Source organism: Esox lucius, chromosome 11, assembly GCF_011004845.1.
Source record: "Esox lucius isolate fEsoLuc1 chromosome 11, fEsoLuc1.pri, whole genome shotgun sequence".
In the NCBI taxonomy this organism is placed as follows: Eukaryota; Metazoa; Chordata; class Actinopteri; order Esociformes; family Esocidae; genus Esox; species Esox lucius.
In genome coordinates this window covers 2,527,810-2,555,421 of record NC_047579.1, presented here as the reverse complement: position 1 = coordinate 2,555,421, position 27,612 = coordinate 2,527,810, and the positions used below count along the sequence as shown (strand labels likewise).

The window sequence follows — 27,612 nt, the reverse complement described above, 5'->3', positions numbered from 1 at the left end:
GAGATCTCCCCAGAGTGGCTGGATGATATTAAGGTCAGGAGACTGTGATTGCCACTCCTGAACCTTCAACTTGGCTTAGGGTCATTGTCGTGCTGGAAAGTCCAAGGGCATTCCCATGCGCAGCTTTCATGCAGAATGCAAATTGTCTGCCAGTATCTTCTGATAACATGCTGCATTCATCTTGCCATACATTTTCACAAGATTCCCTGTGCCTTTAGAGCTCACATACCCCCAAAACATCAGTGAACCACCACCAAGCTTCACAGTGGGGATGGTATTGTGTTCAATACAGGCCTTGTTGACCCTTCTCCAAACATAGCGCTTATGGTTGTGACCATAAAGCTCTATATTGGTCTTGTCATTCCAAATTACAGTGTGCCAGAAGTTGTGAGGTGTGTTAAGGTGTTGTCGGGCATATTGTAACCAGGCTTTTTTGTGGCATTGGCGCAGTAAAGGCTTTTTTCTGGCAACTCATACATGCAGCTAATTTTTGTTCAAGTATCGTTGTATTTTGCTCATTGAAACAACCATGCCGTCTTTTTCCAGAGCAACCTTTAGTTCTCCTGATGTTACCTGTGGGTTTTTCTTTGTATCCCGAAAAATTATTCTGGCAGTTTTGGCTGAAATCTTTCGTGGTCTAGCTGACATTGGCTTGGTATCAAGAAAACCCCCAAATGGTCAACTTCTTAATAAGTGATTGAATAGTACTGAGTGGCATTTGCTTTGGATATATTTTCATATCATTTTCCATCAAAGTTCCATTACCTTGTTACACAGGTCTTTGACAGTTCTTTCCTGCTCCCCATGTCCATCCATGTGAGAGCTAACAAACTCATTAACTATTAATACACAGACACTAATTGCAATTTAAAAAGCCACAAGTGTGGGAAATTCACCTTTATTTGCCATTTTCACCTGTGTCACCTTGTGTGTCTGTAACAAGACCAAACATTCAAGGGTACGTAAACTTTTGATCTGGGCCATTTTGGTGATTTTTGTTATCATTATGATTTAAAAAGGAGCCAAACAAATATGCGATGATAAATGGCTTCATTTGATCACTGTTCTTAAATTAGAGACCGTATATTTTCATAAATATATATAAATATTTTCTAATAGAAATGTTGGTAAAGGGTTGAATCCTTGAGGTTGATGAAAGCAGCCAACTGTAACATTTGTGTCAAAATAGAGAAAATTAAATGAGGGTACATACCAATGGTGCAGAAAATATCTTTATGATGCAATTTCCTGTTAATATCTTATTTATGGAATGTTAAAATATTTGAATAGAGGGGATCATGTTTTGGTAACAGGGTTGCACGTAAAACTTTTTAGTATTGAATGATCAGTCATATTTTCTAAGTCATTGCCATAATTTCACAATTTCTGCCTCGGTTTGAGCACAACTTCCCCTCCCAAAAAATGGGGGGTAAAATTTAATACACACAAGTACTCAAATACTAATATAATTTTGGGTATTAGAATATTCGACTATCCATGCCCATCCCTAGTACCTAGTAGGATTATAATACGATTAACGATCTCTTAAAAGTTTATGTAAAAAACCACGCCAGCTTGAAGTGTTATTTGTCAATAGCGACCACAGTTTTTCAAATACAGGCTCAGCTAATACATCTTTTTAAGAACTTGGTCTATAGAAGCCAAATATCAAAAGACGTGAAGATCAGACATTTCATATGAAACAAGTTTCATGAATCTAAAACCCAGTGCATGACACATGGATTCACCCAATGTATTGTGGGAACTTGTGGAAGGTTCGTATCTCAGAACATCTTGGCACCATTAGGTGTAAAAACACGACATACCCTGTTGCTGCTCATTTCATTGAGATGAATCATTCAATTGCATCTCTCCACTATACAGGCATTGAACATGTCACCCTTCCTAGGAGAGGAGGCAACCTTGACAATTTATTGTTAAAAAGAGAGGCGGCTTGGATCTTTAATTTAAGGACCCTTGCTCCATTAGGTCTCAATATTAATTATGATCTGAAACCATTTCTTTGATTTGTGTATTCATTTTTAACATGGTTTGCTCTTGATTATTGATAAAACTTAGTGCCATTGTGGCCTTTGGTGTATTCCTGTTTGTATATATCTATTCTTTATTTTGTTTCCCTATTCAATTTTGACACACTACTCCTTTATTCTCCAATTGGATAATCTCTCTGATTGACATATTACAAGCACCTGTGTGTGTCCCACAATACCCTATAAAAGCATGTGATTTGCAGTGTTTTTCAGTGTACCCTGATGAAGACAGCATGTATATGGTATATGCTTTTGAGTTTAGAGTGTGCCGCTTTTTCATTCATTTTATTTCCATTTCCTACCCTTTAGCCAGCACCTCGTCAACTAAGGTGTGTGTTTCTTCTACCTTTAACTTGTGGAAGGCTACCTGAAACATTTGACCCAAGTCAAACAATTAAATTAAAATGTTTTAACAATCGATAAATAAGATATTAACAGGAAATTGCATCATAAAGATTTTCTGCACCATTGCCAGGCAACAAGTATGTACCCTAATTTCATTTTCTTCTGCTTTGACACAAATGTTACAGTTGGCTGCTTTCATTAACCTCAAGGAGCCAACTGTATTAGAAAATATTTATGAATATAGTTGTTCTCAAATATATGGAAATTATATGCTTAATATCAATAGCTAGCATGCCACATGTGCTCCCAAGCTAGCTAACACCTCCCGAGTTATTTCTTCCTTTTGGCTAGATATGCAACCCTGTTACATTTTGTTGGGTAACAGGGTTGGATAGTTGTAACAGGGTTGCTACTCACACAGTTTTTGAATGGGAACAACTAGATTTAGAGCATTTATAGGAATATTTTAACAAACATAACATCTATTAGTTATTGACAGTATGAGTCTTCATGACAGTTGTAGTTTCTACATGTATACATAACACAGGAAATGCAATATATTCAGGCGGGTAGACCACCACTAACTGCTGCTGAAAAGCATTGGCTTTACCATACTCTCCAAGATGCTGACCCTGAGAGAGCAGAGGACCTCAGAAAAGAGAGAAAAGTGCAAGAGAGACAATGCGACGCGAAAGAAGGCGTTGATAGGCGACATGGGTAAAAGAGCACAGCGAGGACAGCGCACAAAGCAGAGAGGTATTGTGAGTAACCTGACCACTCCACCAGCAAGTCCTGAATTTGACCATGGTCATTACTGCCCGTCAACATGTAACGTCGTGCCAAGTTGAGATTGACAAAGCAGATGTGGTCAAATCCAATTTGATTTGAAAAATAAATTCATCTTGAGGACATCTTGTTACAGTAATATAATTTGCTAATTTTCTTCTTCTTGATTAATCTGTTCCACGTCCATCTGCTTGCATGTTATCCAGGTTATAACATCTTTACAGAAAATACTTAATTGAATTTTCATACCATTTAATAAATCTTTATGTTTCTTGTTGAATACATGGGTTTATACATGCAATGATACATGTTCTATCCTGTTCCTAATTGCAATATCATGCTGGTTTTAACCAATCATTGTATTGGCATTACCTTGAAACATGAATTAAACTTTAATTAAAATAGTTTTCTCAAATGACCTCTTGTACTTGTGTGCAGGCATAAAACACACACGTGCATGGAGAACATGTGGAACGGAACAACCATTAACAACCTGTTCAGTGAATGGAGTCGACAGAGGTGTTATTTACAACGGAAATCACTGTTCATATTAAGTTGCTGCTCAAGTATGGTGATATATACTATTGTAAATTATTTTGGATGATTTTGACTGACAATTGTTTATTTTGTTAAATTATGCACACGGCCCTACGTCTCTCCCTGCTCTATCACACCTGATTGAAATGATCAAACATGCAGGTTGGAGTCCCTCCAGGAGCAGGATTGAGAAAAAACTGTTCTATGCTACTGTACACGTCATCCTGGGAATTCAAAGTATTTAACTGCCCTTTTTTACCTGTCATTGGAGTGATAGGATCCCAGCTCTGGCCATCTGGCACATACAGTATCTCACAAAAGTGAGTACACCCCTCACATTTTTGTAAATGTTTGATTATATCTTTTCAGGTGACAACACAGAAGAAATGACACTTTGCTACAATGTAAAGTAGTGAGTGTACAGCTTGTATAACAGTGTACATTTTCCCCTCAAAATAAATCAACACACAGCCATTAATGTTTAAACCACTGGCCACAAAAGTGAGTACACCCCTAAGTGAAAATGTACAAATTTGGCCCAATTAGCCATTTTCCCTCCCCAGTGTCATGTGACTCGTTAGTGTTACAAGGTCTCAGGTGTGAATGGGGAGTAGGTGTGTTACATTCCCTCTTACTGGTCACTGGAAGTTCAACATGGCACCTGAAAAAATGAATTGTTGCTCTACATAAAGATGCCTAGGCTATAAGAAGATTGCCAAGACCCTGAAACTGAGCTGCAGTACGGTGGCCAAGACCATACAGCGGTTTAACAGGACAGGTTCCACTCAGAACAGGCCTCGCCATGGTCGACCAAAGAAGTTGAGTGCACATGTTCCGCATCATATCCAGAGGTTGTCTTTGGGAAATAGACGTATGAGTGCTGCCAGCATTGCTGCAGAGGTTGAAGGGGTGGGGGGTCAGCCTGTCAGTGCTCAGACCATACGCCGCACACTGCATCAAATTGGTCTGCATGGCTGTCGTCACAGAAGGAAGCCTCTTCTATAGATGATGCAGAAAGCCTGCAAACAGTTTGATGAAGATAAGCAGACTAATGACGTGGATTACTGGAACCATGTCCTGTGGTCTGATGAGACCAATATAAACTTATTTGGTTCAGATGGTGTCAAGCGTGTGTGGCGGCTAACAGGTGAGGAGTACAAAGATAACTGTGTCTTGCCTACAGTCAAGCATGGGTATGGGAGTGTCATGGTCTGGGGCTGCATGAGTGCTGCCAGCACTGGGGAGCTACAGTTCATTGAGGGAACCATGAATGCCAACTTGTAGTGTGACATACTGAAGCAGAGCATGATCCCCTCCCTTCAGAGACTGGGCCGCAGGGCAGTATTCCAACATGATAACGAACCCGAACACACCTCCATGACGACCACTGCGTTGCTAAAGAAGCTGAGGGTAAATGTGATGGACTGGCCAAGCATGTGTCCAGACCTAAAACCTATTGAGCATCTGTGGGGCATCTTCAAACGGAAGTTGGAGGAGCGCAAGGTCTCTAACATCCACCAGCTCTGTAATGTCGTCATTGAGGAGTGGAAGAGGATTCCAGTGGCATGCTCTGGTGAACTCCATTCCCAAGAGGGCTAAGGCAATGCTGGAAAATAATGGTGGCCACACAAAATATTGACACTTTGGGCCCAATTTGGACATTTTCACTTAGGGGTGTACTCACTTTTGTTGCCAGCGGTTTAGGCATTAATGGCTGGTGTGTTGTGTTATTTTGAGGGGACAGCAAGTTTACACTGTTATAGAAGCTGTACACTCATTTCTCAGTACATGTCATTTCTTCAGTTTTGTCACATGAAAAGATATAATCAAATATTCATAAAAATGTGAGGGGTGTACTCACTTTTGTGAGATACATAATATTTTGGGTAGCGTGGTCTGTACGGTCTTTCACACATTGCAACCTTGTTACACCACATGCAACCCTGTTAATCAGTCATTTTTCATTAAAGTAATCTATAAATCAAATATAAATTGGGAACAGAGTTGCAATAACACTATGCATGTCTGGAAAAAACTGCAAATTAAATTATTAGCTTTAACAACCTGAGGTGGGCAAGGTTACACATCTTTCATTATGTCTTTGTTGAAATAGACAAACAAATTAAGTTCATTTAAAAAAACGGTTTCAGACCGTATTTCAGCTTCATTTGTGGGAAGTACCATGTAAACTTCCAGATTCAACTGTATACATCATATGACAAGATACATCACTAATGAGCTGTAGGCTAAGGAACAACACTATAGGCTAAGCTCAATTGCTTAATCCCCTCAACCTGTGAAAATACTGAAACAAAGCTTGTCAAGAAATCACTGGGACAACAAATGTACAGTACTAGTGAAACATTTGTACACACCTACTCATTCAAGGGTATTTCTTTATCTTTAATATTTTTCACAGTCTAGAATAATAGTGAAGAAATCAAAACAAATGTCACATATGGAATCATGTAGTAACCAGTAAAGTGTTAAACAAATCAAAATACATTTATATTTTACATTCTCCTAAGCTGCCACCCTTTTCTTTAATGACAGCTTTGCACACTCATGACATTCTTTCTACTGGCTTTATAAGGTAGTCACCAGGAATGTTTTTCCAGTCTAGAAGGCTATGCTGCATTTTCTTCACTCTGCAGTCCAACTCATCACAAAACATCTCAATTGGATTGAGGTCTGGTGATTGTGGAGGCTAGGTTATCTGATGCAACAGCACAGCTCTCCTTGGTCAAATAGCTTGATACACACAGTCTCCTCTGAACAGTTAATGTTGAGATGTGTCTGTTACTTGACCACTGTGAAGCTTTAATTTGGGCTGCAATCTGAGGTGCAGTTTCTGAGACTGCTAACTCTAATGAACTTACCTTCTGCAGCAGAGGTATCTCTGGGTCTACATTTCCTGTGGCGGTCCTCATGAGAGAGTTTCATCCTATGGAAGAAAGTTCTGGAAATCTTCCAGATTACCTGAATTTCATGTCTAAAAGTAATGATTTACTGTAGTTTCTCTTTGCTTATTTCAGCTGTTCTTTGTATGGATTACCAAATGTATACCTTGACACAACTGATTGGCTCAAACACTATATGAAGGAAAAATTATTCCACAAATGAACTTCTAACCTTTGAACCTTTTAATTCAAATGCATTCCGGGTGACTACCTCATGAAGCTTGTTGAGAGAATGCAAAGAGTTTGCAATGCTTTAATCAAGGCAAAGGGTGGCTACTCTTAACATATGTATTTTGAGCAGTTTGACGCTTGTTTTTATTACTATGTGATTCCATTATTTCATTGTTTTGATAATTATGAAAAATAAAGAAATACACTTGAATGATAAATGTTTACACTGAACTATTATTCTGTGAATGTGGAAACACTGCAGTACAAAGGAAGTCTGAACATCAGCTAAGCATATCGTCTATTGACTTGCTATCATGCAATCATCAAGAATACTAAGTCACATTGTGCCTGGCCACTCTGCAATTTTTCCGTCTTCAGCTCAAGGGCCACCAGCCAACTGCACGTCCTAGTCTCTTTATTGTTATGCAGCATCTTCTGCCTCAGCTCAAGCAATATGTGCAGAACTACATGTTCTTGTAAAGTGCTGTCAGTATGGATGAAAGGCCCATCCATATTTAATTTGTTGTGAGTACCTTTTAAAGCGTTTTTCAAATATTCATAATGCCTGAAAAACCATAAGCAGTGAACTAATGGGTCCCAATTTCAATTATGTTCCTTGTGAGGAGGTGGACTAATCTGCCTCTTTTCAGGACTTGTAATCAGAGCCAGCCTAGAAGAGCGAATGTTTCTTACTGAGTGACTGAATACTTCTTGTTAAATAGCAACAGGTTCCATGTTCGACTCCCGTAACAGTCAAAACACATTGGCCCTCATTTATCATTCTTGCGTAGAAACGGGCGTATATGTTGGCGTAAGATTTTGCTTACACTCCTCTCATCGCCTGATTTATGAAACTGTGCGTACCTTTAAAATCCAGGTGTACGCAATACCTTCCCTTGATAAATGCCGCGGATGAAAACGACCGTCATTAGAATAACACGCCCCTATATATTCAAGTCTCCGCTTCCCCCACGCCCTCATTTTACGCCATGGACACACGGAAGACGGCAAAAAAGAGAAACTTCTCTGACGTGGAGATTGGGACGATCACCAGGGAGGTAGAAAGAAATAAAATTGTTTCATTTGGCAGTTTAAAAAGCGGAATAAAAGATGATGATGTGATGTGGAGTACCATTCATTCACATTAATAACTGCATGACAATTTGTAATATTCGTCTTATTATTTCATGATATTTATCAATGACGTTTATTGTTATTTAGAAGAAGAATGTCGTTATTATTATTATTTCTATTATTGTCTAAAAGAAGAAGAATGTCATTTTTATTATTTTGTCAGTCTGAATTATATTTTGGTAATTCAAAGCCTTTTATTACTGAACCCAGTCCATGCGCAACTGCCGGGCCTAACCCTGAAACGTCATGTAAAGCGCACAGACTCGCATCTGAAGGAATACATACAAGTCAAATGCTTTGGTAAAGTCACACAAATGAAACCTTGAAGTCCATGTTGCACAAAAATAAACACTGAAGTTTGTAATTATGTTGTTGTTTTTTTTACAGTAGGTCATAATATATCACATCTTTTAGTTTGTCAGTGCGTTAGGATTTTCTTTTCTGCGCTGTTAAGGTTTCATTTCTCTCCGCCATGTCCATGTGCAATATTTTGTTGTCATCCATCCACCAAAGATCACTCCAAATATAACTATTAATACTGTTTTATTTTCAGTTTACATCTCTGCACTGGCATAACATCAGTGCCCGAGGGAACTGCAGCAGGGGCTGAGTATACGGCTACACATTTTTTACTTGAGACAGGTCAAAATAAAAGTCCCGTCTCTTCACACATGCGCACAATTAACTCTTGCACAATTTTGGGTATACAACAGTCAGTATCATAATTAAACAACATAATATAACATAAATGATGAGAACATATAACTCAACATGCGCATTTCCGCACTAACTCAAAACGTGCGTACACCACCTCCTGAGCTGGCGTAGGATTTGAGAGTGCCGTACGCCAACGTCCATATTGATAAATCTCAAAGTCACCGTGGTTTTGGGTGTACGCCAGGTGTACGCTGGAAATTTGGTGTACGCACTTTTGATAAATGAGGGCCATTATGCCTGAGGTTCAGAACAGACAAAAACTTTGCTGGCAATAACCTTATGTAGCTACGTAATAGGACGCCTAAAATAAACTGTTCTGGTGGATATTAGGATTTGTTCAGGATACACAAACACTTCGCTACCTACACGACTCGTCTATTCACTTGACCAAAAAGTCAGTTATCGTCACCTATATTGATAGATACTGTATCTATGTAATTAACACATGGCTAATTAGCTGTTAAAACGGCCAGTGGTAAAAGAGAATTTGTTCAGAATAGACAAAAACTTTGCTGGCTACAACCTTCTGTAGCTACGGGAAAAAATTAAACTGTTTACTGTAGTGATAGCCAAACGAGGCTTCATTAGCATTATTTTAGCAGCAGGATATTATGCTGGCAGCACTCAGAATTTCATTATCACTATAAAAGCCATCATTGAAATTTATAAGGCCATATAGTTAACAATCTAGTATGTTAAAAAAGAACAGATTAGAACCACATTGGAACGGACATTAAACATAAAATGACAGACTAGATTGACAGAGTAGATTATTAACTATATCGCATTATATAGTTCAATGATGGCTATTATTTTGAAAAAGAAAATCTGAGTTAGCGCTGCTAGCACAATATCCTGCTGCTAGAAGAATGGCCATCACTAGTTTACTGTTATATTGCGACTACTTCTGGTGGATTTTCTAAATATGTCTTAGGATTTATCTAGGATAGTCAAACACCTTGCTGGCTACACGATTCTCTTGTCTTTTCACGTGACAAAAAAGTCTGTTATTGTCACCTATATTGATACAATAGTTAATGTATCAATGTCATTCACGAATGGCTAATAAGCTGTTAAAACCGCCAGTAGCAAGTCATACAGTTCATAGATGCTATTTGTGGTGGAGGTAAACTTAATAAGAAATGTTACTAAGCAACCACGATCAATACTTCCTATTGCTATGGCTGAACTAGGCTGGCCTGGTTTCTTGTTTTTGTATGAACTTTGTCAAGATATTGACCAAGAAGGATTTTAGTGCCATTTTCCTTGTGGTAGTAGTGTGCATATATGTTCAAAGCCACACTTGCCTGGCTTATAGAATGTTTGAAGACATTGGTCCATAGATGCTAAATGTCAAAGGATGTGAAGATTGAACCTCAGGTGCTAGAGGAGGAGCATTTTAAGCCATTTTCACTAATTCCAAAATGTTGGAAAATACCTCTCCAATAACAAGCCAAAGGAGGGGTGTAACATCGGAGAAGACCAACCAGCCCTAGCCAGCACTGCTATGAAGAGTTGACCATCACCTCTCTCTGCCATAATGTGACTAACGTTATGAATAAACAATCAGCAATTGCCTAGGTGTCAGGCAGTGGTGTATTTTCTGTGATATGCAAAAGCATTTGCCATTTCTTGTATGCCCACTAAACGCTGCAGTGTTTAGGTATACATCTAAATTCATACCATCTCCCACTGGTGGAGGGAAGAACTATCTATAGGGATGGGAGATGGGATGAATTTAGATGAATTGTTCAATCTCTATTTGCCAGACGTTAAAGTGAAAGTTGATGGGCTATTTTAGCAATGAAGCCGGATTATCGTCCCAACTACCTGAGTTCATGCTTTGAATTCTGTCCACAAGGTAGACTAATGAACACAGAATCCATGAGTGCAAAGAGGAAGGTCTACACCGGCCTACATGAGCGAGCGGTTTTCAGAATAAATAACTCACATTAGCTAACATTGCCTGTTCTATCTAGCTAGTCTTTGCATTAGTTAGTACGTTTGTTCTTTGGTTAATAAATTAAGAGGTTCTAGCATAGCATAGCATGGCATAGCATAGCATAGCATCATCTTCCGCTTATCCGGGGCCGGGTCGCGGGGGCAGCAGTCTAAGCAGGGATGCCCAGACTTCCCTCTCCCCAGACACTTCCTCCAGCTCTTCCGGGGGGACACCGAGGCGTTCCCAGGCCAGCCGGGAGACATAGTCCCTCCAGCGTGTCCTAGGTCTTCCCCGGGGTCTCTTCCCGGTGGGACGGGACCGGAACACCTTCCCAGGAAGGCGTTCCGGAGGCATCCGAAAAAGATGCCCAAGCCACCTCAGCTGACCCCTCTCGATGTGGAGGAGCAGCGGCTCTACTCTGAGCTCCTCCCGGGTGACCGAGCTTCTCATCTCTAAGGGATCACCCAGCCACCCATTTCGGCCGCCTGTATCCGGGATCTTGTCCTTTCGGTCATGACCCAAAGCTCATGTCCATAGGTGAGAGTAGGAATGTAGATTGACCGGTAAATCGAGAGCTTTGCCTTGCGGCTCAGCTCTTTCTTCACCACGACAGACCGATACATCGACCGCATTACTGCAGAAGCTGCACCGATCCGTCTGTCAATCTCCCGTTCCATCCTTCCCTCACTCGTGAACAGGACCCCTAGATACTTAAACTCCTCCACTTGAGGCAGGCACTCTCCACCAACCTGAAGTGGGCAAGCCACCCTTTTCCGACTGAGAACCATGGCCTCGGATTTGGAGGTACTGATTTTCATCCCCACCGCTTCACACTCGGCTGCAAACCGTCCAAGTGCATGCTGAAGGTCCTGGCTTGAAGGGGCCAACACAACAACATCATCCGCAAAGAGCAGAGACGAAATCGTGTGGTCCCCAAACCTGACACCCTCCGGCCCCTGGCTGCGCCTAGAAATTCTGTCCATAAAAATTACGAACAGAACCGGTGACAAAGGGCAGCCCTGCCGGAGTCCAACATGCACAGGGAACAAGTCTGACTTACTGCCGGCAATGCGGACCAAGCTCCTGCTTCGGTCGTACAGGGACCTGACAGCCCTTAGCAAAGGACCCAGGACCCCATATTCCCGAAGCACTCTCCACAGGATGCCGCGAGGGACACAGTCGAATGCCTTCTCCAAATCCACAAAACACATGTGGACTGGTTGGGCAAACTCCCATGAACCCTCCATCACCCTGTAGAGGGTATAGAGCTGGTCCAGTGTTCCACGGCCTGGACGAAAACCACACTGTTCCTCCTGAATCCGAGGTTCAACTATCGACCGTATTCTCCTCTCCAGAACCCTGGCATAGACTTTCCCGGTCTATTAAGTCTATTAAGAGGTTCTATGACTGACTATTTGTATACAAATATAGAGTTTACTCAAGAATTAACACTAAGCCACAGCTGTGCAGACAGAAACAAATACAGACTCAGTTAAGACAGCTGACAGAATGCTTTTTGGTAGACTTGTTCCAGCCGACAGCCAGCTGTGTTGTGAGAGGATGGAGGGTGAGAGAAGACACACTGAAGAGAAAAACTGACATTGGTCACTATCCTGACTGCTTAAAAAGGACATTTAAACAAACCATACATGGATCTGTCCTGTTTCTGATTATGAATGAATGAACCAATGATACAGGGACCAATGTGTGGTCATTATTTGTTTTATGTTATTCAATGCCCAATTTGAAAACAAAAAAAGGAAATATCTGATTTTTTTTCACAAATTTCTGCTACCAAATGCATTATACTTTTTCCTGTTATTTACTTAATATGAATGATGAATTGGTGAATTTTGATGAAATTTTGAAAAAGCAAGAGGAAGTAAAGGACTTTTGATAACTTCATGGTAAAAAATGTACTTCCATTTCTATTGGCTGTGCCACAGTAGCATTACACAAAATGTCTGTTTTTTTTTTAAGGATGGAAGATGACAGTCCAGAAGAGTTCCTTGCAGAATTTAAGGAGAAAAATCTAGGCGTTTGGGGAATTGCCCAGATAGCTGCTGGCTCTGGGTTAGCTGTCTATACCATGTGGGCAGGACTCCTGATGCCAGGTTTTCGAAAGGTACCTCTGAGGTTACAGGTACGACCGGTACTACATAGCAAGCTACATCTACAACGGCTTTTATGAAGTTAGCTGATTAGTTTCACATTCCAATTCAGGCTTTATCCATACTATAACTGTGATGTCAGAGTCATTAGCACATTTATTTATTTTTAAATCTAAATTAAAGGTGATCTTGAACATTCAGCAGACTATATGAAAAAATTTGAGCAAAAGTGTTGTATGTATTTTATTACTTATCTTTAATGTCAGTTTTGATGTGTGGGGATGTTTATCACTGCACAAGTTCTTCCACTCCTATCTTAAAATTATTTAATACTGATACAGGTTTGACTGTGTGAACTTTCATGCATTTGGAAGATTTTTGATAAGGCCCAAGCTGCTGTTCATAAACTAACATTCGGTGAACCGCAGCATGGTGGAGCTGGAGAAATGTTACCACTCTGAAATGTATAGAACAAGGTGTGGATGATAGCAATATTATTGTTTGTAAGTGCCACTCCTGTCACAAGATTATCCATTGGAAATCTTTTTTGAAATCCCAGCTAAGAAGTACCTCTGGCCAACCAATTGTTGGTTTAGAAGACAAAATGTGTGACAACCACTTTTAGTACAACAGATCACCAAAAAATACTTTTTTCAAAACTCGAAGCACATCTGACCTTGAGTACAAAAAACATCTAGAAAGACATGTTACCCATTGAAATACATTATGTTCATACAAAGTCAATTATTCTTCTCTATTGTTAAAATACCTTTTACTATCACTATGCTCATTGTTCCTAATTCATCATCACTCAACCACTTGGTGAATACACTGTACATATTTTACACTGTTTTGTCTACTATGTGGAGATTGAAAGTACAGAATCACCATCCTAAGGCTATTGATTTCTGTGTGACCTCAGTGAGATCCAAAACCCACAACCTAGGTGTTGGTAGTGTGAACCACAAAAGACCAATTAATTGACTACGTACAATACAATCCTGTCAAATACAGGACATGATTGCCATTCATATTAGTCACCTCAACTAGTAACCAAAATAAACCATGTGAACATTAGCATTGTCTTTCAACATGGAGCAGGATAGACTGCAAGACAGAGGAATAAATCAGCCCTGAAACACAATCAAAACTACAAAATGAGTGGCTATGAACCATCACAAATATATTTTTGTTGATGAAGCGTGCTTCTACCTGGCCAGAACCTGACAGTGTCATTGGCCAATGAGCAACTGTTCATGTGCCTGGACAACGTGGGGGAAACATATCCATGTGTGCAGCCATATTTGAAGACTGGGTTCTATGACATAAGCCCCTTTTTTGGTAGAATGCTGGGGCTGCAGACATCATTGAGTTCCTCAATGAAATTGTGTGTGATAATGTTAGGTTAAACTAACAGGAATGGTTTTGGGCCAATCCCAGATTCCTGCCCTAAATCTGGCCCCATAATATCCTAGTTATTATGGCATTGGAAGGTCTAGGACAGCCATCCCTATGAGCATGTCTCCCTGCTTCAGCCCATGGATAAGCCATTTCATGACATCATTGGTAACCAATGTCAAGGGTGTATTCATGCCAAAATATTTTTTCCACAATGTTTAAAAAATAAAAATATTGGAAAAGACACGGCCAAATGCCAAAGCCAGAATTGATGCAAATTAGTGTAGTATGAGATTTCTGTAATTTCTTTGTGATAGTATTTGTTACAATTGGTTAGACAACAAAGCCATGTTGCAGTAATAGATGATATGCAACTATGATTGTACTAGAGATCTCCATTGATCACACATTTGAGTATGGGATAGAAATTAAGAAATGTATTTTGTCAGTTGTGGTGGGTAGTGTAGAGTAAGACTTTGCCTAATGTGAAAACAGTGAAATGAACTGTAACAGATTAACTTTAGCACTTCAAAGACTTGTTTTTGAAACAAGTCAACATTGTTCTTTGGACTAACTGATTGTTATAATGACTAAACGGAGAGTATTGCACAATGTTATGATGACCTATCCAATGTACTCATTGTATTTCACCAAAACCTGGTGGTTGAATCAATGATTGTGTGGTGAAAGATGTTTACAAACCAAATTATATCAAAATAGGTTGTTTTGCAACATTTAATGGGTTACAAGTATGATCAGTTTAGGCCACAACATACCATTGATAATAGGACTAAAACAGAGAGCAGTATATCCTCATTCCCAAATGATGCACACCGGACCCTCATTTTGAGTATGTTCATGGTCATATGTCTGAGACAACCTGAGGTCCCTTTGAGAAAAGTCACCGTTTGAGAACTGTGTGGTTTTGAGGAGTTTGGCAGTTTTAATGGGATTATCATGTGCCTGGAGTTCACCTTTTATCATGGCTATACTATTTCTTACAAAACATGAAGTACAAGAAAATTGTATTTTGGATTCTGATGACAGTTCAACTCAGCTCATGGGATCATAAGTTATATTCTGTCTGCAATCTATGAGTTTACACTCAATTGTCAGTTTCCAGTACATCCATCAGGTACCAGGTGTGACAGGGGCAGCAAGCATTGATATAATGCAGGAGATGGGAATGGTTTAGTGTTTCTGAAAAGTATTCACACCGTTGGACTTTTCCATACTTTGTGTTACAACATGAAATCAAATTTGATAAATTGTAATTACAAAAATCTAAAACAGAAAATTATTAATTGCATATTTACCCCCTTTGTAATGACACACCTGAATCATTTGTGTGCAGTTAAGGTCCACAGTAAGGTCCATGGCCTGGTCCATTGACAAATCCTATTCAAGTTTTAAAAGTGTAATAAAAGTTAAAATATTGTTACGGATATAGGTGTCACCTTTCCTTCGACAATAGCGTTACCCATTATAAATGTCCCCTCTTTTACTGGAAACATAGTACTCCAATTCAGTGTGTATGTTCACGTGCAGTGGCACTGGGACAAAACCCATTTCACTAGCCTGATCTAATACACTGGAACCACATTATGTACACTGTTCAAAAAACCTAAGGGAACACTTCAATCACACATCGGGTCTCAATTCAGGAAATATATTAAAGATCTTTGCTGTACATTGTAAATTTCGTTGAGAACAAAACAACAATGGTATATGGTAACAATGGTCAATGGAAACCAAAATCACCAACAGAATCAGGGCTAGAGTCAAACTCACACTGAAAATTGAAATCACAGGTCATTCCAACTTGCGTGAATTTTGGTTTCCATTGTGACTCAGTAGTGTGTATGACCTCCATGTGCCTTTATGCACTCCCAACAACATCTGGGCATGCTCTTGATGAGACAGTAGATGGCGTCCTGGGGGATATCCTCTCAGGCCTGGATCAGGGCATCAATGAGCTCCTGGACAGTCTGTGGCGCTACCTGCCAGCGTTGGATGCACCAATACATACATTTTGTAGGGCTCTGCCAGTGCTCCTCCTCTCACAAAAAGCAGATACTCGTTCTACTGCTGTGTTGATGCCTTTCTACGGACCTGTCCAGCTCTCCTCCTGTACCAGCCCGTCTCCTGGTAACTCCTCCATGCTCTTGAGACTGTACTGGGAGACACCGCAAATCTTCTTGCAACGGCACGTATGAATGTGCTATCCTGGAAGAACTGGACTACCTTTGCAACCTGAATGGGCTGCAGGTACCGCCTCATGCTACCAGCAGTGACAAGGATACTAACAAAACGCAAATTAGAGAAGAATCAGTCAGGAAGGATAAGGAGAGAGCAATTGTCTGTGGCTGCCACCTGCAAAACCTTTTCTCTTTTTGGGGGTTGTCTTGCTGTTGCCTCTCTAGTGCACCTGTTGTCACTTTCATTTACACCAAAAACAGGTGACATTGATTCACTAACGCTTATGCTTCCTGTCTGGACAGATTGTTATCCCTGAAGAATATCCCACTTAGTGTTATACTGTGATCAGGGATGGAAATTAAATTTTTTGTCCACCGGCCACTGTGGCTGGTGGATTTCAAAATCTACCAGCCACTCAATGTTTTTACCAGCCACTTTCTTGTTTTTAACCAACAATATGTAACTGCACGTGAAAATTAATACTACAAGATCTACAATACTTAAGCAGTTTATTTAATCTCAAGTCTCATTGAAACTATTAGTTTTGGCATCTTCTGAAGCGTGTTGACGACATACAGAGCAGTACATTATCAGATTTGTCTCGTCGTAAACTTACCAATCGTGGGACTCCCCATTGTCTGCTTTTCTCCATCGTTCTTTAAAAAAAAGTTTTTTGATTTTCGCCTCTTTGTCCACTGGCTCCTCCTGAGATGTTTTCTCAGCAGACCTCTTAACGCCTGCGATGTAACTCCACATTTTTTTTTATGTGCGCCGCCTCTAAAATGTCCGGGTGAAACAGTATGCTATTTTTATTTACCCGCCACGGTGGCTGGTAGGTTAAGTGAGTTTACCCGCAACAACACAAAATCACCCGCATTTGGCTGGTGGCGGGTGCTAATTTCCATCCCTGACTGTAATGATTACGTGTTCCCTTAATTTTTTTTGGAGTAATGTATTTTCAGACAAGGGCAGTGCTTGAAGTGGGGGGAAAAAGGTGCCGGTACTCTCTTTCATGTGCATATCATTACATTTGAGATTTTTACAGTGGAAAAAAAAAAGAGAGATTTTTCTGGTTCAACAACAATTTACGACATGGAGACGCTGCCAAACACACTGTGCATGTTGATGCAATTCTCTTTGGTTTTTGGGTGAGGCATGATATAAAGCATATAGCTTATCAAAAAAAATCTTAAAGTGATTAAGACCACTGACCTCCTTGAGAACATCCCCGACTGCCAATTCTAAGCGATGATTTAAACAGTGCCACACAAACAAGTCTGGAATCTGGCACAAAGTTTTGTAGCCACTCCTGCTTTTCTGCCAAGCATCACGGATGCTCCATCACATACAAAGGCCACAAAACACTCACCCAAAAATTGGTCATTGAATCCATGTGTGTGCAGGCATAAACACAATCTCTCTGTGATATCATTTGCTGTGGCCCCTTCAACTCCAGCAGGTCAAAAAAAACGTGTCAGGTTCTGCATCAGCAATAGCTGTACGCAAACAGACAACCAACACAGTTTTCCCACTGATCGTCGTAGACTCGTCGATCAACAAGCACAATTTTCTTTTGTTTACAATGTCATCGATCATCTTTTTCCTCATCTCCGTTGCAATATGGTCAATAATGTCGGCACATGTCTTGTCGGAGTGCAGAACTCAGCCCATGTTCACTCCATTCAACTCTTGCAACATTATATCAATTTGCATGTCTCTGAATGGACGCCAGTGCTTGCCAATTTTGTATGCAGTTCGGAACACTCGAGATGTAATTTCGTGTTCAGCCCTGTGCATAGATTGAACTTGCCTGCACATCTCATCACGGGATGCCATCTCCGCTATTTCGGCTGCCTTAATGTGTGCTTTTGAATCTCTGTGGTCTTTTAATTGTTCTACGCAGTGACTGCTGTTGCTTCGCCTTGTCTGTACCGAAGGCTTGAATTAAACATTCCCTCCATTCTCTCGACAGCGTCATTCCCTTATCTGTCTGGGCAGCAAGTGATGGGATGCTGCTACATGTTTTGAAGCCGTTTGTTATTTTTAAAAACGAGTCAGCTATTCGTTCAGCAAAAATGCATCATTTGGTCCCTTGACCAACAGTCAGGCCATCCATGTGTTTCGTTAACTTTACTCACATTATTGTTGACGTCATTGCCTAGGGTAACGGTGCCTAGGGTCGGTAGCTGCAGATTCCTCATTAATGCTAACGTTAGCTGTTCCGCTCAGATCAACGCTAACGGTATCCGATGTTTCTGGTTGGACTAACGTTACCTCTGTTGACGCGTCTGGCTCTGGCACACGCATTCTTTTATTGCCTTTCTGAAGCCAGGCTAACATAACTTACAATTTCAAATTCGACACAGTTTTTCTAAGTTTCGAGGTTTTGGATTTCACCAGTGAAAAATATGTTTACGCTCAGGCGGAAGCCGCAGCCATCAGACAGCTCCTGATAGGGTGAACCGACTGTTTGCCTTTACGTGATTCGTCAAGATCTTTAGTAAGTCACGTATTGCCCTCTGGGTAGTGTAGTTTATGTAACATTACGTTAGGTCATTACAAATCTCTCTGACACTGACGCTGTTTCTGTCAATGGTAGAGTACCGGCTGCAAGTGAGAAGTAGCGGTACGCAAGAAAAAGTGCAGGTACGCTTAAGAGTAAAATGTAGAAGTGCACTGGACTTCGAGCACTGGACAAGGGCAACACATCAGAACGTATAAATGACTATGCAGCAACAGTATCTGGAAGGATCAGGACGCTGAGATGCTTTGTCATCTCTTAGGGAAACAATGAATGGTTCATAACTATGGACGGTGACTTTTGACTTTCATTGTGAGGCACCTACTTTGTTTCACACTGAATTTTACGTGTATCAGAATTTCTGAAGAAGGACGAGGCTTCGTTCCGAATGAAAATTTAGCACAAAGATTTATTAATATGAATTGATAAGTCAAAATACATGAAATACACTGCAGCGGTCAAATATTTGCTCAACCCTCGAGCTTCCACAAAATATTCGCCCCGAATCAAGATCGAACATCGGTTTTGATTCTCCCGCCACAGGGGCGGTTACTTTTCAGGTTCTTGCATACAGGTGTGGAATCTTAACCCGGTTACAGTAATTTACATTCTATTGTCCTTACCTAGACTAGAACATCAGGGGGCTGGAGACAGAAGGTCTCTTCTTGCTGTATAGGGGGCCGTTTCATTTGTCCATAAAGGACTTCAAATCAAAAGTATACATATTTAACTACAAACCAAACAAATCTTGCAATATAAGAGCCGACAATTACCAAACCCAGAAGTGCTAAACCATTCACAGCTGCGTTCAACACTGACTTTGGACACTACAACAATTTGCATGAGTGGCATGGGTGACTGTAAAGACTGATCCCAGACAAGCCCCAAATTTATGTTATGATCCCATGGGCTTAAAAGTCTAGGGGTGGTTGTTAGCAAGACTCGTAACATAAAACATACAAATTATAACAGTGAAAAGGAACATTGAGGACAGGATTTACAGACAGCCAAAACTACCATCAAACACAAAACATTTATTATAAAACACACAGTAATCCGTTTCAGGGTAAAGTGACCTAGCTGGACCTAAGGAAACAAATAATAAATACGCCAAAACCCCTAAACTGATTTTGCCTGCCTCAAGAACCCCTTAGTTTTCTACATCCAAAAAACAGTGGGTGGTCTGCCCAGTTCTAACTACTGTTTTTATGGGCATACACTACCCATAGTTTTCCTATGGGTAGTGTATGCCCATGGTTGAGAGCATATGTTTGAGGACTACACAGTGGGGGTATTTAAGAAAGTGGGTTTAGTGAAAATCTAGAGTTTGTTGACTCAGAGTTGATGGATACTCTGGGTTTATGGTTTCAAAGAGTCAATTACTACAGCAACATACTCAGCAACCTGCTCACTAGCATGTTTTCTACTAACCCTGAGTTTATCCTACTATTTAACTGAAACCTGCCATCTGAAGGTACCAGACATGGCGTGTCCTGTTCTCGAAGGGCCAGTTGATATTGAAGCACAAATATTCAGAGGGTGATCAGACACTGCTTGGATGTTTTATCATTCCCTGATGATTATATCTGTTTGAGCGTTACAATTTTTTTGCACAATCAACATTTATCTCAGGATGGGCTCCAGGATGAAATTACAAATCTAATTTATTTAACATTTACAGTGTTTAAGGGGAAACAAAATCGAGGTGGGCACAGATTCTATCTGGCGGAGACAATGGCCGGCTTTGACCCCTTGTGGATCTGGACCTGATTTATTTAACAATATTCTCAGCCCTCATATCATTCCTATGACATATTCCCCAGGCAACCATCTGCCGGGCTGTCAGAGATGTGAATCTTGCACTGAAACGTTTACTGTACACTTTTCTAGTGCTCCCAAGAGCAGTCTAAGCAGTAATCAGTTTATTTAGTATGAAGCTTTGAGACTGGAAGCACTAATCAGTTAATATTTTAGGGTTTCCAGGTGTGATTGGCTGCATAGATGGCACTCATACTCCTATCACAGCTCCTTCAGTAAATGATTGTGTAATTATGTGAACAGGAAGTCTTTCTACAACATTAATGTGCATGTAGGCCAACAAAGAATTGTACTGCAACAAGAAAATCCCTGTGCCAATTTGTGTCTAAGACGAATGGATAGGCGTCACTGAGCTAACACTGGGAAAAGGATGAATGTGCATAAAGCTCTGGAAATAATTAAGAGACCACCACACCTTTTTCTTTCCATTCCAAAAAGTTGAAAAGGAAAGTTGAGTGAAGAACAACTGCTGACCAGGTCATTGTAAGGTTTTTATTTTTCCCCCTCGAAGATTTCAGTTTGTTTTTCAATTTAATTATTCACATTATAGGTCACATTTAAATTGGAAAAAGTTCTGACATGATTTCTTTGTCTCGTTCTTTTACTTCACAAAAACCTACCATTTTAACAGGGGTGTGTAGAGTTTTTATATCCACAGTAAAATTAGTCCTACATTGACGTAACCTGAAAGTCCGCTCAGCGAGGAAGAAGCAACTGTTCCAAAACTGCCATAAAAAAGCCAGACTGCTGGTTGCAACTGCACATGTGGACAAAGATCATACTTTTTGGAGAAATGTCCTTTGGTCTGAGAAAACAAATTTAACTGTTTGGCCATAATGACTATTTTTATGTTTAAAGGGAAAAGGGGGAAGCTTGCAAGCCAAAGAACACCATTGCACCTCACAAAATAAATGGCATCATGAGTAAGGAAAATGATGTGGATATTTTGAAGCAACATCGCAAGACATCAGTCAGGAAGTTGAAGCTAGGTCACAAATTAGTATTCCAATTGTACAATGACCCCAAGCATACTTCCACAGTTGTGACAAAATGGCTTAAGGACAACAAAGTCAAGGTATTGAAGTGGCCATCACAGCCCTGGCCTCAATCCTATAGAAGATTTGTGGGAAGAACTGTAAAGCTGTGTGCGAGGAAGGAGGCCTACAAACCTGACTCAGGTACACCAGTTATGTCAGGAGGAATGAGCCAAAAATCACCAAACTTATTGTGGGAAGCTTATGGAAGGCTACCCAAAACGTTTGATCTAAGTCAAACAATTTTAAGGCAATGCTACCAAATGATAATTAAGTGTATGTAAACTTCTGAGCCACTTGGATTGAGATAAATACAATAAAAGCTGAAGTCAATAATTCTCTCTACTATTATTCTGACATTTCACATTCTTAAAATAAATTGGTGATCATAACTTACCTAAGAGAGGCTATTTTTACAAGGATTGTCAGGAGTTATGAACAACTGAGTTTAAATGTATTTACAATGGGGAGAACAAGTATTTGATACACTGTCGATTTTGCAGGTTTTCCCACTTACAAAGCATGTAGAAGTCTATAATTTTTATCATAGGTACTCTTCAACTGTGAGTTTCCACCTCCATGCTTCACGGTTGGGATGGTGTTCTTGGGGTTGTACTCATCCTTCTTCCTCCAAACACGGCAAGTGGAGTTTAGACCAAAAAGCTACATTTTAATAATTTCAGACCACATGACCTTCTCCCATTCCTCCTCTGGATCATCCAGATGGTCATTGGCAAACTTCAGATGGGCCTGGACATGCACTGGCTTGAGCAGGGGGACCTTGTGTGCGCTCCAGGATTTTAATCCTGTTACTAATGGTTTTCTTTGAGACTGTGGTCCCAGCTCTCTTCAGGTCATTGACCAGGTCCTGCCGTGTAGTTCTGGGCTGATCCCTCACCTTCCTCGTGATCATTGATGCCCCACGAGGTGAGATCTTGCATGGAGCCCCAGACCGAGGGAGATTGACCGTCATCTTGAACTTCTTCCATTTTCTAATATTTGCGCTAACAGTTGTTGCCATCTCACCAAACTGCTTGTCTATTGTCCTGTAGCCCATTCCAGCAACTGTAAGTGCTATTATTGTGGAAGTGGAAGCATCTAGGAGCAACAAGTATTAACTACACCTGTTTGAGTCTCGATTTCTGTTGAGACATTCAGATGGTAGAGTCAGAATTTGGCGTAAACAGAATGAGAACATGGATCCATCATGCCTTGTTACCACTGTGCAGGCTGGTGGTGGTGGTGTAATGGTGTGGGGGATGTTTTTTTGGCACACTTTAGGCCCCTTAGTGCCAATTGGGCATCGTTTAAATGCCACGGCCTACCTGAGCATTGTTTCTGACCATGTCCATCCCTTTATGACTACCATGTACTCATCCTCTGATGGCTACTTCCAGGCGGGATAACGCACCATGTCACAAAGCTCGAATCATTTCAAATTGGTTTCTTGAACATGACAATGAGTTCACTGTACTGAAATGGCCCCCACAGTCACCAGATCTCAACCCAATAGAGCATCTTTGGGATGTGGTGGAACGGGAGCTTCGTGCCCTGGATGTGCATCCCACAAATCTCCATCAACTGCAAGATGCTATCCTATCAATTTGGGCCAACATTTCTAAAGAATGCTTTCAGCACCTTATTGACTCAATGCCACGTAGAATTAAGGCAGTTCTGAAGGTGAAAAGGGGTCAAACACAGTATTGGTATGGTTCCTAATAATCCTTTAGGTGAGTGTAAATCATTTGTGTAAACATCCCTAAAACAGATGTACGCATCTTGGATTGCCCATTTTACTGACTGAATTAATCAGAATCATTATAATATTATTTGACATTAGGGCCTAACACTGTCTCATAGGAAGTCAATGAGTGTATTTTTCTATAGGCATTTTAAATAAAGTGTTGCAATACATTTCTCAAAATCTATTTGAGTTGCTTGTTTTTTGGCAGGTGCCCTATCTCCCCGCCAGCAGGATACAAGTGCAGAATGTGATGAAACTGCTGAGTGGGCGAAAGGGAAACCTTGTGGACTTGGGCTCTGGTGATGGCAGGATTGTAAGTGTTTGGCTTTTTCTGCAGTTATGGAATATGTATGTGATTTTGCTGAATTTTAAACTGCAATCAGATTGCTTTGTCTGCAAGGAAAATAGGAAGTTTGCATATCTGCAATGTTGGTGGGGACCAACAATCCCTGCAAGGATAGTAAAACCATGGAAAATGTACCTTGTGGTGAAAAAAGGGTTTGAGGTTAGCAGACTGTAAATGGCAATTATTTTCGAGGTTCCCAAAAGGATTGTACATCTTGAAGTGTGTGTGTGCATCGGAAAGCGAAAAGAGAAAGGGAAAGAGAAACATGTCTATACTAATCTCATGTTTATATTATTTTCAGGTGCTGGAAGCACACAAACTTGGCTTTGGTCCAACAGTTGGATACGAACTCAACCCCTGGTTGGTTCTTCTGGCCAACTTTCACGCATGGAGAGCAGGCGATTATGGGAAGGTGTCGTATCAGAGGGACGACCTATGGAAGGTGTGACAAAGACAGATGCTACTTTTTCCCAACACCAAACCAGCCATTAGCTTTTTCATTTAAGGAGATCTGAGATGTTTGGATAGGTTAAAATAGCTAATAGCACAGTCTTGCCCTCGGATAAGCATTTTCAGCATGTTGCTTATATCTATCCAATTCTATTAAAATGACACAGAGTACATAAAGGCCCATGGAAGCATGTGTTACATGAGTTATGAGTTGTTTGGTCATGGGTAATAATTATTAGGGCTCAGAGTTCAGTCCATATTACTTCTTATGGTCAGACTATACTGTTTTCTGTAAATTGTTTGTTTTCTTCTTTTGTATTGCTGTTAAATTCCATTAGGGCATGTTTATGCTGTAAAATTATTGTGCTGCAGAAAAGTAAATGTAAATACATGTAGTTTGAATAAGTGATAATTTTTTTGGGATTATGATATTTGCATTTCTCATTGCAGGTTGACCTTACTGAGTGTAAGAATGTTACTGTGTTTTTAGCTCCCAGCGTGGTAAGTATTTTTACATTTGGCAGACATTATGCATTAATAGAGAAGGCAGGTAGCATGTTCCCCAGCTTGTAGTCTAGTGATTAGAGCATCTAACCAATAACTAAAATGCCTGCTAGATTACAACCTAAGGTTGTTGCTTTAAATGAGAAATCCGGTGAGGGAAAAAGTATTTGATCCCGTGCTGATTTTGTATGTTTGCCCACTGACAAATAAATGATCAGTCCATAACTTTTATGGTAGGTTTATTTGAACAGTGAGAGACAGAATAACAACAAACAAATCCAGAAAAACACATGTCAAAATGTTAAATTGATTTGCATTTTAATGAGTGAAATAAGTATTTGATCCCCTCTCAATCAGAAAGATTTCTGGCTCCCAGGTGTCTTTTATACAGGTAACGAGCGATGATTAGGAGCACACTCTTAAAGGGAGTGCTCCTAATCTCAGTTTATAACCTGTATAAAAGACACCTGTCCACAGAAGTAATCAATCAGATTCCAAAATATCCACCATGGCCAAGACCAAAGAGTTGTCCAAGGATGTCAGGGACAAGGCTGTAGACCTACCTACACAAGGCTAGAATGGGCTACAAGACCATCGCCAAGCAGCTTGGTGAGAAGGTGTAAACAGTTGGTGTGATTATTCGCAAATGGAAGAAACACAAAATAATTGTCAATCTCCCTCAGTCTGGGGCTCCATGCAAGATCTCATCTCGTGGAGTTGCAATGATCATGAGAACGGTGAGGAATCAGCCAAGAACTACACAGGAGTATCTTGTCAATGATCTCAAGGCAGCTGGGACCATAGTCACCAAGAAAACAATTGGTAACACACTATGCCGTAAAAAACAGAAAACCTGCAGCGCCCGCAATGTCCCCCTCAAGAAAGCACGTACAGGCCCATCTGAAGTTTGCCAGTGAACATCTGAATGATTCAGGGGGAAACTGTGTGAAACTGTTGTGGTCAGATGAGACCATAATCCAGCTCTTCGGCATCAACTCAACTCGCCATGTTTGGAGGAGGAAGAATGCTGCCTATGACCCCAAGAACACCATCCTCACCGTCAAACATGGAGGTGGAAACATTATGCTTTGGGAGTGTTCTTCTGCTAATGGGACAGGACAACTTCACCGCATTAAACGGATGATGGATGGGCCATGTACCGTCAAACCTCTGCCAGGGCATTGGAAATGGGTCGTGGATGGGTATTCCAGCATGACAATAGCCCAAAACACACGACACAGCAACAAAGGAGTGACTCAAGAAGAAGCACATTAAGGTCCTGGAGTGGCCTAGCCAGTCTCCAGACCTGAATCCTATAGAAAATCTGTGGAGGGAGCTGAAGGTTCAAGTTGCCAAACATCAGCCTCGAAACCCTAATGACTTGGATAAGATCTGCAAAGAGGAGTGGGACAAAATCCCTCCTGAGATGTGTGCAAACCTGGTGGCCAACTACAAGAAACGTCTGACCTCTGTGATTGTTTTGCAGTGGGGTCACATTCTTATTTCACTTATTAAAATGCAAATACATTTAAAAAAAAATTGACATACGTTTTTCTGGATTTTTTGGTTGTTATTCTGTCTCTCATTGTTCAAATAAAGCAACCATTAGCATTATAGACTGATCATTTCTTTGTCAGTGGGCAAACATACAAAATCAGCAGGGGATCAAATACCTTCTTCCCTCACTGTATGTGCACTGCACGGATCGTCACAGTGGTCCAGCCTTTTGCTCAGCCAGTTGGAGCATGGTGCCATCAGTACCTATGTTGTACTATGTCATCGGTATGCTGATTTATGTCATTAAAACCACACTATTTCAAACTTGAAATGTACCTAACTGAGGTACAGTAGTGATTCTACTTATGCACATAATTCACAATTATCTTTTTTTGTCCCAAAGTCCCAGTCTGCATCTTTTTGTTTTCTCACATCCAGAAGAATGACATCTGCTTGCTAGCATTGTAGCTATAAATTAATAGATAGATATAAAAACCGGGATTGAAATAACTGTTTTTTCAGCTGTCTTTGCTGCAAGAGAAAATGGAGAATGAGCTTCCGGATGATGCCATGGTAGTAGCTGGTCGGTTTCCCTTCACTGAGTGGACTCCATGCAGGATTGAAGGGGATGGGGTGGACCGAGCCTGGTCTTATACCATGCTAGCCCAAAAGCGGCCAGCAGGAAGTAATTTGCTAGCTGAGCCTGAAGAGTCACCAGTTTGAATAGGTGAACCAAGTACCTGTCTGGTCTAAGTAGGATTATCTGACAGATGAACCAGTGGGAGGAAGTGGGTCAAATTATTTGCATACACATGGGTTAAACAAAAGTAGCTGACAGAAAACCACTATTCTGTTTTTTATGTTTAAAGAGAGGTGCCCTTTCCTTATGGGGCATTATCATTTTCTTGTGCAACTCTGTCCTAATCCTGATCCTATTCAACAATCTTGATTGTGCTGTATGTTCATGAAAGATGCTTGGATTTTACTACACGTTGGGTCATTTTTAAGTGTTGAGGTGGTGCTTACTGATCTGAATGATTTAATAGTGGCAGAATAACCTATTATTGTATTGTGCCAAATGAGAATTATACTTTTACATTTGATTTATGATTTAATATAATATGCGCAATAAATTAAACAAATTGTGTTTATTTTGTACATTATAATTGGTTTCTACATTCTAACAGAATATATAACATGAAAAATGTAATTAAAATTACTACATTGAGTACTAATTCTCCTTTCAAATTCCTGACCAGTCATCTTTTAATCAAGGCCAAAATGTTTTAGTTAAAAACAAAATTAAGAGGTGCATTCTTACTGTTTAAAGGACTGAGTCCCGTTGTT

At 40.4% G+C, this 27,612-nt stretch overlaps 1 protein-coding gene and 1 long non-coding RNA gene across 3 annotated transcripts in view; both read left to right on the top strand.

The window, feature by feature from the left end:
• Nucleotides 1-27,412, top strand: part of antkmt (adenine nucleotide translocase lysine methyltransferase) — a 47,310-nt gene extending 19,898 nt beyond the window's left edge. For both annotated transcript variants that reach the window (XM_010864989.3, XM_020051239.2), the window contains 5 exons: nt 12,624-12,786; nt 23,677-23,781; nt 24,116-24,256; nt 24,715-24,765; nt 26,788-27,412. In XM_010864989.3, coding sequence (XP_010863291.1) covers nt 12,625-12,786; nt 23,677-23,781; nt 24,116-24,256; nt 24,715-24,765; nt 26,788-26,988 — 660 coding nt within the window. In that variant the 5' untranslated portion in view covers nt 12,624 and the 3' untranslated portion in view covers nt 26,989-27,412. The remainder of the gene's footprint in view (nt 1-12,623; nt 12,787-23,676; nt 23,782-24,115; nt 24,257-24,714; nt 24,766-26,787) is intronic.
• LOC109616365 lies at nt 1,274-4,034 on the top strand. The gene is made up of 3 exons (XR_002197487.2): nt 1,274-2,533; nt 2,962-3,152; nt 3,621-4,034. It is a non-coding gene; the product is annotated as an uncharacterized LOC109616365 (long non-coding RNA).
• Nucleotides 27,413-27,612: the final 200 nt, after the last annotated feature.